The sequence below is a fragment of the Narcine bancroftii genome, chromosome 1, assembly GCF_036971445.1.
Source record: "Narcine bancroftii isolate sNarBan1 chromosome 1, sNarBan1.hap1, whole genome shotgun sequence".
Lineage (NCBI taxonomy): Eukaryota > Metazoa > Chordata > Chondrichthyes > Torpediniformes > Narcinidae > Narcine > Narcine bancroftii.
This window is the reverse complement of record NC_091469.1, coordinates 101,382,110-101,395,730: the sequence shown is the minus strand read 5'-3', so window position 1 is coordinate 101,395,730 and position 13,621 is coordinate 101,382,110. Positions and strand designations below refer to the sequence as shown.

The 13,621-nt window shown below is 45.1% G+C and overlaps 1 protein-coding gene across 5 annotated transcripts in view; it reads right to left on the bottom strand.

The window, feature by feature from the left end:
• LOC138761733 (cholesterol 7-desaturase nvd) overlaps positions 1-13,621 on the bottom strand; it is a 142,688-nt gene that overhangs the window by 95,448 nt on the left and 33,619 nt on the right. For all 5 annotated transcript variants that reach the window (XM_069934405.1, XM_069934415.1, XM_069934392.1 and 2 more), the window contains exons 2-3: positions 3,893-4,081; positions 1,459-1,637 (exon numbers count right to left, since the gene is read on the bottom strand). In XM_069934405.1, the coding sequence (XP_069790506.1) occupies positions 1,459-1,637; positions 3,893-4,081 (368 nt within the window). The remainder of the gene's footprint in view (positions 1-1,458; positions 1,638-3,892; positions 4,082-13,621) is intronic.

The following is a 13,621-nucleotide window of genomic DNA, read 5'->3' as shown; positions in this document are numbered from 1 at the left end:
CCCTGTAATATACTGTAAAATTCTCCATAGTACTAATACACTCTTGACTGTAAGAATGTCTAATTTTAATTGTATATTGTAATATTCTCTGCAGTGAACTATAATTGCCTCTGTAATATTCTATAATACAAGACCATAAGACAAAGGAGCAGAAGTAGGTCATTCAGCCCATCGAGTCTGTGCCACTTCCCCCATAACCTTTGATGCCCTAGCTAATCAAGAACCTATTAATCTCTGCTTTAAATACCCCCACTGACCTCATCAACTGTAGCTGACTGTAGAGTATGCAGTAATATGTAAACAGTAACACCATCTGTAGTATTCTACCCTCTTGTCTGTGCTAATGGAGATGGCATAGGGCACAGAACCAGAGAGAGAGGTGAAGATTTGAGCGTGTAGGGTGTTGGTGGGAGTTTGGGTTGGCTCGGGCATTTTCAAAGTGACCACAGCTGCCATCAACAGACCTAGGTATCTTTCCGTCTGTACACAGGGAGCAACAGTCCACAGGAAGGATGAGCCAAATCACTTTGTTCTCTTCTTCAAGACACGCTCTCACCTCGGCTTGTAGTAATACACAAGCAGACAAAGCTGTCAGACATCCTTGATGCTGATGGTCATATCAGCAAAACGCACAGTGATGGTGAGTTACAGAACCCTGAGGTAGTGACTCAAGCTCTGACTTCCCATTCAGTGAAGACAAAGGTGTTGTGATTAGCACACCATTATCATAGCACTAGAGGCCCGGGAGTGAATCCGGGGCTGATGGTAAAGAGATTGTATGTTCTCTACCATCATCTGTATGAGTTTTCTCCAGGTGCTCCGATTTCTTCCTGCCTCCAAAATATACAGGATTGATAGTTTAATTGGATGTGATTGAGTCACATGGGTTTCATGGGCTGGTTTGACATTCTACAGGGCTGAATATTTAAAATTTTAAGAATAAAATTGAAAATCCATGCTGGTACTGCCTCAAGAGGACAAGCAATGTGATAAACGAATGCCATCACCCTGGTCACAACTTTTTCTCACTGTTACCTTTGGGCAGAAGGTACACAAAGTTCAAGAACAGTTTCTCTCCAACAGTTATCAGCCTGTTGAACCTCCCCTTGTTATACTAAACAGGGATTGCTCCGACACCACAAAGGAATGTCTGCACTATTGCTGTCCCTTATTTTGCACAAGGATAACTGTGAATATTATTTATCTTTTTTTATTGCTTCTTTTTAATTCAATTGAGTCAATCATTGTTGACTTTTCAGTTGTTTCAATTATATTTTTTACAAAGTACTTCAGCTGCAGCAAGAATTTCAGTACATATGTATAGTGTATAAATATGACAATAAATTCATTATTGTGAATAAACCCCGACCCCCACATTCTCCCAGGTCCAGACAAATCACCCTTCTCCCAACCCTCTCTCACAGCTGTTCCAAGCACCTCAGCAGATTTTGCTCATACCTGAATGTGGCAATTGATGTAATGCTCAGTCTTCCCACGGAACACCCACTCTCCAGACTGTATCTCACTCTGTTCTGGAATGCTCCAGTTCGGATCGAGTCCATCACAGTGATACCACACGTACACTGTTCCGTTCAGCTCACACAAAGGCCATGTCTTGATCTTCGCAAAGTCCGGGACTAGGGGGGAAGGAAAAGAGGAATGGAATCAAGTTCTTTATTTTTACAAGATACAATGAAAAATTTTTTTGCTTGCTATTCAGACATATCAGCCCATCCTTTAGTGCAATGATGAAACAAAAGTGCTGAATTTGCCATTGCTATCATGAGATTCATTAAAAAGGTTAATAACAGCAGTGAAGAAGCTCCCCTTGAAACTTGTGGTGCATTTTCAAATTGATGAATCTTCTGCTTTATGGATGGGGGGGTGGGGAAAACAGAGAAGAGAGTGTGATTGGAGTGAATTGGGTCCTTTCCAAAGGTAGCAGGAAGTGTAGACAGGGTCAATGGAGGGGAAGTACCATGGCCTGTGCTGTGTACAAGCTGCCTTGCAGCTTCGTGGGGCTTTGGGGAGAGCTATTCCTATCCCAAGCTGGGAACACATAGGACAGGTTTGTTGTCTATGGTGCATCAGTGAAAACTGGTGAGGGATATTGGGGATGTGCCAAAATTCCTCAGGCTTCGAAGGAAATTGGCCTACTTCCTTGGCCATCATGTCAACATGGTTAGACCAGCACAGATTGTTGGTGATGTGTAATCCTCTCTCCCATCTCCACCTGTGTACCGCTGACACAGACCAGCTAGTGTGCTCCATCCGACTTCCTGAACGTAATGACCAGCTCCTTCCTTTGGCTGACGCTGAGGAAGAGGTAGCTATCCTGACTCTATGCGACCAGAGAGTCCACCTTTTTCCTGTGCGCCACTTGATCATTGTTTGAGATTTGGCCAACGACAGTAGCCTCATCTGCAAACTTGTAGATGGAGTTAGAGCAGTGCTTGGCCACGCAGCCACATATACAAAGAGTAGAGGAAGGGGCTGAGTACACAGACTTGCAGGCACTGGTGTCAACAATTATTGTTGAGGAGCTGCTGCCACTAATCCTCTTGGAATGATGTCCACTGGTCAAGAAATCAAGGATTCAGTTGTAGAGGGATTGTTCAGATCAAGGTACAAAAGTGTGGGACTATAATATTGAATATAGAGCTATGGTCAGTCAGATGCTCTCCACACATTGTAGAGCAAAACAGAGGGCCAGGGAGATGGAACCTGTCACAGCAGTTGGTGAATCATGATGAATCAAAGCTCTTTGGAAGGCTGCAGTTTAACGTGAACCACAACTAGCCTCTCAAAGTATTTCATGATGCTGGATGTCATAACCACTGGCCAGGGGTCATATAGTCAAAATAATATTTTCTCTGGTGCTGGGATGATAGTGGTCTTCTTTAACCAGGTGGGAACTGCAGCTTGTAGCAGGGAGAGGTCCAAGATATCTGTGAACATGCCCTTCAGATTGTTTGTGCTGGTTCTTGGAAACAGGCCAGACCAGACACTTTCTGTGGGTGCACTCTCAGGCAGGTAATCTGGCATCAGCAGGAGTATTGTAAGTACAGGTCTGCCTGAGGCTGTAGAGATGGATGATGTAAACTCACCAGCCTTCTGTTGAAAGTGAAAGTGCATTGCACTGATCAAAGAGGGACACATTGTAGCTTGAATTCTGCCTGACCTGGTTTTGACCTTGCCACAATAAACAAGTATCTTGGACTAACTCAATATGGTGTTGCCTCCCAAGAAGGTCATATCTAGTGTAGATCGTGTTTGCCTGATTGGAACCAATAGGGAGTGGATCTCCCAGTTCATCCATAGTTTCTGGTTGGGAGGGACTCACAGTGTTTTCTTTGTCATGGAGACCTCTACAATCCATCTGATGAAGTCGGTGATGAGTTGTGGTGTACTCGTTTGGGATCGCTGCTGTATTCCTGGATGCAGACCACCCATCCACTCAGAGCAGTTGTGGAGGATCTGAATCCTTGGACCAGTGACATTACATACACTCAAGGTCTTGACTCTACCCCATCCCTTGACTTGAGAGCGGACCCATTGCTAGCACCACACTACCTTTCTAGCCATTACCCGCCTCACCTCCCAATCACAACTCAGTGTTCCTTCCATTATTTTCCACCAATGCCACCCATTGACCCCCTCTGATACCCCATCCTGCCCCAATACCCCAATAAACCCTCTCTTTTCTGATACCCCTCCTGCCCCGATACACCTCCTGTTCCAATACCCCTTCTGTTCCTGCCCTGATACCCCTTCAGTTCCCCCAGGGCTGCTCCAGTTCCACCCCAGCACCCCCCAGTTCCCATACTTCTCGCTGCATATATAATCTTTGTGCCCACCCAAACCTGCTCCAGTTCTGCCCACGGTTCCTCACCTTTCTCTGCGTATGGAATCTTTGTGCACTTGCCATCCTCGCCACAGAATTGCCAGCCATGGAATGGGCACTCGATGCAGTTTCCCATCACCCGACCCCCCACAGCAAGATTAGCGCCCAGGTGGGGGCAGTAGGCATCCACAACATAGGCCTTCCCATCTTGGCCCCGGTAAACAGCCACCTGTTCGCCTGCAGGAAGAGGGCACACAGTGAGGGGTGTACTGTTCCATCAACACAGACTGCAAACCCTAACCCCAGCTTTTCCTGCCCTTCAACCCCAGGCCAATGTCCTGTGGGCTGATTTCTGCTTGCTTTGGGGATTAATTACGATAAAATAATAAATAGCGAGAAAAACTTCAATGAAAATGGAAACACAAAATTTGCATGTGCTGGAATCTTGAACAAAGGAAACAGCTGGAGGATTTCAGAGGGTCAAATAGTATCCATGGGGAGAAAGGGTCAGTCAACAGTTCAGGTTAGGATAAGCTGGAGCGGGGTCCAGAGATGAATTAGAACAGAAGGTGGGGTGATAGGTAGAGCGAGATACCACACTCGGAAGGCGGTGGGGGGGGGGGGGGGGGGCGGGAGGGGAGCATTAGAGAGAGGGAGAGAAAAAATATATAACATAACATATAACATAACAATTTACAGCACGGAAACAGGCCATTAGGCCCTTCTAGGCCACACCGAACCAAACACCCCTCTCTAGTCCCACCTCCCTGCACAATGCCCATAACCCTCCATCTTCTTCTCATCCATATACCTGTCCAACCTTTTCTTAAATAATACAATTGACTCCGCCGCCACTATTTCTCCCGGAAGCTCATTCCACACGTCTACCACTCTCTGAGTAAAGAAGTTCCCCCTCATGTTACCTCTAAACCTCTGCCCCTTAATTCTTAACTCATGTCCTCTTGTTTTAATCTTTCCTCCTCTTAACGGAAATAGTCTATCCACATCCACTCTGTCCATCCCTTTCATAATCTTAAATACTTCTATCAAATCCCCTCTCAGCCTTCTACGCTCCAAAGAATAAAGACCTAATCTGTCCAATCTCTCCCTATACTCTAGATGCTTAAACCCAGATAAAATTCTGGTAAACCTTCTCTGCACTCTCTCCACTCTGTTTATATCCTTCCTACAATTAGACGACCAGAACTGCACACAGAACTCCAAATTAGGCCGCACCAACGTCTTATACAATCTCAACATCACCTCCCAACTCCTATATTCTATGCAATGATTGATAAAGGCCAGCATACTAAAAGCCTTCTTCACCACCCTATTCACGTGAGTTTCTACCTTCAGGGAACGATGTACCATTACTCCTAAATCTTTCTGCTCTTCTGTATTCATCAATGCTCTCCCATTTACCACATATGTCCTGTTCTGATTCTTCTTACCAAAATAAAGCACCTCACACTTATCAGCATTAAATTCCATCTGCCATTTTTCAGCCCACTTTTCTAAGCAGCCCAAATCCCTCTGCAATCCTTGAAAACCTTCTTCATTATCCACTATTCCACTTATCTTAGTATCGTCTGCATATTTACTAATCCAATTTACCACCCCATCATCTAGATCATTAATGTATATAACAAACAACAATGGGCCCAATACAGATCCTTGAGCACACCACTGGTCACCGGCCTCCAACCTGACAGACAATTATCCACTACCACTCTCTGGCCTCTCCCTTTCAGCCAATGTTCAATCCATTTGACTATCTCAAAATTTATACCTAAAGACTACACCTTCTTAACTAACCTTCCATGTGGTACCTTATCGAAGGCCTTACTGAAGTCCATATAGACAACATCCACTGCGCTACCCTCATCCACATTCCTAGTCACCTCTTCAAAAAATTCAATCAGATTGGTCAAACATGACCTTCCTCCCACAAATCCATGTTGAGTGCTCCTGATCAGACCCTGTCTATCCAGATGTTTATAAGTACTATCTCTAAGAATTTTCTCCATTAATTTACCTACCACAGACGTCAAACTTACAGGCCGATAGTTGCCAGGCTTCCTCCTTGAACCCTTTTTAATTACAGGAGTGGGAAAAGCACAGTTGAGAACAGTGGGGTCAGATGTTGAAGGGATTGCGGGGGTGGGGGGGCGGGGGGTGCGAGGTGGGGATAACCCAAAATTCTAATATTGGATGTTCATGTGTTAGGTTTATGATTGTGGAGGAGGAATATAATGTGTTGTTCCTCAAGTGTGCGTTTGGCCTCTGCCTGACAGTGGATGAAGCAGGAAAGACAGACACTGCAGGAATGTGGCTGCAGGAGCTCACGTTCAGACCCACACAAAGAGTATGGGTATTCAGGAGGTGGACGCCAGTCTGTAGTTGGTCTCACCGATGTAGAGGAGGCCTCAGTAAGTAAATGAATGCAGTGGATTGATGCGAGTAAAATTCAAACTGAAAACATAGCTCTTATCAGGACATTCTCTGGTCTCTGCGCTCCCCACCCCTCCCCTCCTCTGCTATCACTCCCACTCCATTCCCACCCATCCGTTCCCCTACCTTCCCCATCCGCCTATTCCCTCCCCATCCATTTGTCCCCTCCCTTCCTCACCCACCCGTCCACTCCCCTCCTGTGACTCCCACCACTCCCAAACCATTTGTCCCCTCCCTTCCCCATTTATCCATCCCCTCCCCACCAGTGCCAGAAGCTTCCTATCCAGGAGCAGGTCTGCAATATGCAACCTACCAGGAACCTGGAGTTGATGGGCCCCTCATACTCCACATGGAACAGAGACTCTCCAGACTGTTGAAGTTCATGGACAGTTAAATGGAAAGTCCATGAACTGACTCAGAAACCTGCTGTGACAAACGGCTTCATGCCATCTCTCCATCCTTTATGCCCAATACGATTGAGGAGGTGTTCCACACGCAAGGACCTCCACAGGAGCATCTAACTCACTGGCAGAGAATGGATGGCAGCGTAGCGTTAGGGTGGAGGGGGTGCAAGAATGTGTTAGGCGGGGCCTTGAATTGAATGGCACAGGGGGCACATCTGTGGTACCTTAGGCTGTTTGGGACCAGCAAGAAATTGAAAAGCTTCTTCAGGATTTTGTGGTGGAAACCAAAGTAATATATCAGCCTGGGCTTGCAACGATAGAACACTACAGCAGAGAAATAGGCCAGTTGACCCATCTAGTCTGTGCCACATTATTATTGTGCCGAGTCCCATGGACCTGTACCTGAACCATAGCCCTCCACACCCTATCCATCCAAATTTCTCTTAAATGTCAAAATCGAGCCCACATTTACCACTTCAGCTTACAGCTCATTTGACACTCTCACCACTTTCTGCATGAAGAAGTTCCCCCTAATGATCCCTTTAAACAATTCACCATTCACCCTTAACCTCAAGTTCCTGTCTCACCTAACCTCAGTGGATAAAGCCCATTTGAAAACACTCTTATCAATACTTATAATGTTGTATCCTCTATCAAATTTTACCTAATTCTTCTACACTCCAGGGAATAAAGTTCAAACCTGTTTAGCCTTTCCCTATAAATCAGCTCCTAAAGTTCATCTTTGTAAATCATCTCTGCACTTTTTCAATCTTCTTCATATCTTTCCTGTAGGTTGGTGACCAATACTCCAAATCTGGCCTCACCAATGTCTTATATAACTTTACCTTAACATTCCATCTCCTGTATTCTAATTCTCTAACCATCCAATAACCAACAGAACAAATCTTGGCATGGCTTGTTGTCCAACAGCTAAAACGTGGTCTTGGAGGACTGAGCTCCCTCCATACCAGGTGGTTGCCAGAGCACAGCACCAGCTCCAGAGAAGCTTTAGAGACCTCAAGCTGGGTGCCAACACACCCCCTTCTCCTGAAGAACACTCATTGAAAGAGCTGGTGTGGGCAAGAAGGATTCACCAAACATCTGCCAAGTCGAGCATTTCCCTTCAACATTTCCACTGACACATATTTACGCAGGGGACAAAAGTGATCCCTCACCTCAAAGGGTACATCCGAAGTCCTAGCCTCCACAAAGATGATGTCCTCACTGTCAAAAGAGTCTGGGCACTTCTCCAAAGAAATTAATATAATGCACAGGCTTGGGTGGAGGTGGACAGGGGATGGTAGTGAGGTTCACATTCATAAGCCCAGGCAGATGTGGGAGGTGGGGCAAGTGACGCAAGCTCCTTGAGATGCAAACCCGAACCCAGTGGTGGGTGTGTGGATTCCATGCAGGACACTCAGAAAATGTAGATTGAGAATATCAGCCCAATGGTCAAACTGGGAAAGAAAATTGTAGTAATGGGGCCACAACAGATTAGACTTAAACTGCATACCATCTTGAAGATCACTGACTCATAGAAGGCTCAGAGATCCCGGACCAACTGCATGGAGTCTGAGTCAGCCCCCACCCTAGGCAGGGTTTCGATCAGTGCTGAGGGAGGGGCAGTGGGTTGGGGGAGGGGGGTCATTCATGTCAGGATTAGGAGCTACAAAAGTGGAGAAAGATTTTGAGAGGGAAGCAGTGCACAAGGAATGTAGCACTGTGAACTATGCAGGTTTCCAGAGATGTTTTCAAAACAGATGCTGCATTATATTAAAAAAAAAGCCTTTGGGGTGGTAAGTCCAGTAAAAGTTATCTTATTGTAGATGTCAAGGCACTATCCTTGATCAATGCACAGAGTGGGTTTCCCGAACTTGTAAAAAGCCCAATAACATTCTACATGGGGACGGGGAGCATATCGTTATCTGGATAAAGAAATAAACCTGCATTTCTCACAACGCTGGGATTGTACTGCATTTTCTCCTTGCCTACTGCAGTTTATGTTTCCTTTCAAAGTTTGATTGAAAGGAACACCATGGACCAACTTCCACAAAATGTTTTGAGAGTTTGAGTGAGAGGTCTGGATATGTGGAACCAGATCAGACCTTGAGTGATTCCCCTCTGATTCATATTTTGAAAGTCAACATGAAAATCCTTCTCACAGGATGCCTGAAATATTATCTCTTCCTTAATACCACCTGCTTTTTATGAACCTGTTCCACAACATTCCTCTCCTGCACACATTTCTAGAGGAATGCATTTCATCACACACGCATGCATGTGCATAGATGCACGTTCCTGAGACATGGGGTAGGGGATAGGGGGGAGAAATCAAGCAGCACATGTAACATTTCCATTTTACTAATCATTTGCTTAGGGTTCATTGCTGGTCAAATCGTGCCAGATCCAGAAATGGATCAGGTACTTCCCCATTCTCTTCAGGTCTGATAATAAAACTGCAGATATTATAAAACTGCTAAAACAAAATCCCAGAAACACTCAGCAGGTCAGCAGCATGTGTGGAGAGGCAAAATTAATGTTTCAAATCAAAACCCCTTAGATTCTGCCAGCATTTCCTATTTTGGTTTCACTAATTACAAGCCGACAGTAATTTTGACTGGGTTACTGTGATGTGTGACATTCTGAAACATCACCCTCTTGTTCTTGGACTGCTCTCCCCATGGAGGTCATGCTCATGCTGACACAATTCCCTCCTCTGAAGGTGCTGCGGGTCTGGTTTGGAGGGCTGAGGCGTGCAACAAGAATTGGTCAGAACAGATCGCAAAGGTCCACCAAAAATTGGGGCTGTGGGCACAGTGCTCCATCTCGATAATGGGGAAGAAGAACCTGGTCATCAGTGCGAGGTACTTTCGGTGCTGCTGTACATGGAGCAGGTGTGGCCCATCCACCACACCTCTGCCCTGGCAGTTACCAAAGCAGTTTTCAGATTCATTTGGGGGTCCAAAATGGATATGATCTGAAGGAGCGCCATGCAAAAGTCACCAAAAAATGGAGGAAAGGGTGTACCTCATGTGGTCCTCATCCTGATGACCACCTTTGTGTGTGGCTGCATCAGGCTGTGCACAGAACCAAATACGAGGACATCGTGCCACTAGGTGCTGAGGTTCTACCTGTCCCAGGTGTTGTGAAGGATAGACAATATCCGGCAATATCCTCGTCTTACCATCTATCCTTCATGGTAAAGGTTTTTCCAGAACAAAATCTTTGACCTCAATGTCATTAGGTAGTGGTTAGCATGGAATGTCCTATAGAAATTAAGAGATGAGAACTTGATGGATCCAGTGGGATGGTTCCCTGAGCAGACTGCCAGGTCATCTGGTGGAATGCCCCATTGCCAGGGCTCACTAACAAGCACCAGGACTTGGCCTTGCTGGCAGTGAGAGGAGTCCTCCCAGTGAGATCTTTCTTGTGCAACCAGAATATCACCCTCCATCCTTAGGATGGCTGTGGTGGAGCGGAGACTGTCACCCACTTCTTTGCTGAATGCAGATACGCAAAGAGTATGTGGAGAAGGATGCAGGAGGCTTTGTCTCAGTTCATCCCCAGCAACAGCATGACAGAGGACTCTCTGATCTATGGACTGTTCCTGGGGCCACACTCTGTGTTTGATATCCAGAACTGCTGGAAGACCATCAACTCAGTGAAAGATGCTCTTTGGTTAGCCTGAAACTTGTTGGTTTTCCAGCATTCTGAGATGTTGGTCCAGGAAGGCTGTCGACTGGCGCTTCCCAGGCTGCAGGAGAACGTACAGAAGGTGCACGGAGGTTTGGTGCAGCCAACGCAAGGGGGCTGTGGGGAAGGACCACAGTCTAGAGCCTTCCCATTACTGGGCACTGAGGGGCTGACACTAAGGGGAAGCTCGTCATCCAACAGCAGAGAGAAGAAACAACAAGGTGCCACAGGGGAGAATGGAGAGAAAAATGTAAAATGTGCAATGATGAGAATGTATCGATATAATTGACTCGATGAATGTAAAATGTCTTGAACAGTTTTCTTGTTTATAAATAATTTATTGTGAAAAAAGTATATTTGAAAGTATATCAGCTGTGGAGAGAGGCTCAATCTTTCAAAACGCTGTGTTAAGTTACAGAAGCTGCTTGTGATCGGAACAGTGAAAGTAAAGCTTCAAGCAATAACTTGTACCGCACACCTTCTCCTGGCTGTATTGCGAGTTTCCAATAAATGCTGGTGGGCAGAGGGGCGGAGAGGGTGAGGGAGAGGGAGAAGGCGAGGGGGAGGGAGAGGTCCTTCAAGACCATTGACCTGGCCACAGCTGGTTGGAAGCTATAAACAGACAGAAAAATCTCAGATCTTCCCAACATCACAGACATTACTGAACCTAGAGATATTTTTGAGGTGATACATTTCCTCATGGCTATGTAAAACAGGCAAATGTCAAATTAGTTTAATAAGACTATTGTATTTTGCATCCGGCCATGATTACATGTATGGAAAAATTTTTAAATAAAATTTTCAAAAAAAAAAGACATCCAAATCTCCCAGATCCAGCCCTCAACTCTCCAGCGACTGCAACATCCTTCTGAATAGAGGTATCAAATGTTCCCCATATGTACAGTGAGTAATGAACACCTTTAATCCCAAGCTTTACAGGTCCATTCAGTGTCCCAAATTATAACTCTGGTGGTAATCAAACAAAGCGAGCCTGGGGGGCAGAGGAAGGTGCTAAACTACACAATGCAGCACAGTCTTTTGAAAGATCTTGCTGGAGAGACAAAATAGTGACTGGATCCAGTGATCAGTGGGTGGAGGATTGCAGGGGGCGGGGAACTGTGGAGGTCAAGGACGAAGTGTTTCATTCACAGCAACTTGTTATGATCTGCAATTGCTGAAATAAATTGAGTAACAGATTTCCAAAGAGAATTTAATAAATTCTGGAAGGGAAACTTTTTGTCAGCTGTGGAGAGAGGCTCAATCTTTCAAAACGCTATGTTAAGTTACAGAAGCTGCTTGTGATCAGAACAGTGAAAGTAAAGCTTCAAGCAATAACTTGTACCGCACGAGTCAGAGAAATAACTTGGTGAGGCACCCTTGCGAAGCACATATCAGACATGCTTTGAGAAAAGACCCCAAGGAGAAAGAAATGTAAAGAAAATTGTACACCCTTCTTTTTTTAGATATACAGCATTTCAGCCCACGAGCCTGTGCCACCCAATTAACCCTCAGCCCCTGGTACATTTCAACTGGTGGGAGGAAATCAAAGCCCCTGGAGGAAATCCATACAGACACAGGGTGATCGTACATACTCCTTACAGACAGCGCCAGATTCGAAACCTGGTCCCAATTGCTCGCACTTAACAGCATTGCACTAACTGCTACACTAACAAGACTTATCTTGATCTTCATCAACTCTTGATAAAGGAGTGTGTGTGTGTGTGTGTGTGTGTGTGTGTGTGTGTGTGTGTGTGTGTGTGTGTGTGTGTGTGTGTGTGTGTGTGTGTGTGTGACCTTCCTCAAATCATTTGCACATTGCTTCCATAGCTGGGAATCCTCACTGTGATAAGCCCGAAATCAGGTATTTCAGGATTCCCAACCCACAAGTTGCTTGATGCAAGATTCCTGATGCAACTTGTCCTGATGATACATATTTTTTTTTAAATGGAACCTCTGCCCAGTTTTGCGTGGGGTAAGCAGACATTGTTGGTGTGTGCAATGCACTTCAGTAGCTTCTCATTTCTATGCTCAGTTACAGAGGGCAGTAGAACAATGGAGGAGAAAAGACCCTAAGGAGAACAGAAGAAAGGCAAGGCATTTTCCATCAGATCAGAGAGTTGGCTGCTGCCCCCATTCAAATGTCTGACAAATTTATTGAGGTGGGCAATAATTTCCAGTCTTGTCAACAGTACCCAGCTTCCAAAAAATAAAGGTGAAAGGCAAAAGATCTGTTTGTAAATTTGCCCTGTTCCTTTCTGCACATACCAACACCATCAGATTTCAGATTTATTGTCAGTGTACATACATGGCATCACATACAACCCTGAGATTCCTTTTCTTGTGGACAAGGAAGAATTATCACTTAATGACATGGCAAAAAAAAAATGACTCAAAGTACACATGTAAATAAATAAATAAAGAAATGACTGCAATACAGAGTTTTTTTTTAAATCAATAGCGTGCAAAAGTAAGAGTCTTTAAATAAATCCTAGACTGAGTTTGATGGTGGAAGGGTAGCAGTTGTTCCTGAACCTGGCGATGTGAGCCTTGAAGCAAGAATATCTCTTTCCTGATGGTAGTAGTGAGAACAAAGCATGTGCTGGCTGGCTTGATGATTGCTGCTGCTCTCCGACAGCAGCGTCACCGGTAGATGTTCTCGATGGTGGGGAGGCTTATGATGTCTGTGTCCAATACTTTTTCCAGAGTTATACTCTCAAGAGTATTGGTATCCACAAACCAGACAGTAATGCAACTGGTCAGCACACTTTCCACCACACATCTGTAAAAATTTGCCAAGGTTTCGAATGTAATACGAAACCTCTGCAAACTCCTGAGATCAGGCCCAAGATGCTGAGCCTGGTCTTCCTTGGTGGAAATGATTTGGCTCTGTATTACTCACACTTCAGGAGCAGGTAGTCAGGCACATTGTTGAGCACAGTAGGAGCACATTCAGCCCCGCTGGTGGATGTCAGCTGCCAGCAGAACAATACAATCTGCCACACTACTCTTATCCTTATTCCCCTCAGCCCTGCAGTGTGATTTCTCTCTCAAGGACAGTTTATTTCCTGCCAAATGAAAATAATGTTGGCTTTGCTCTGTTCTAGCCAATGTTTCCCTGTAACTCTACACCTTGTATTGTGTTTTTAATTGATGCACTTGTGTTCAAATTGACTAGCTAGATTTCACACAAAATGAATGTTCTCACCAGACACCTGTATACGTGACAAAG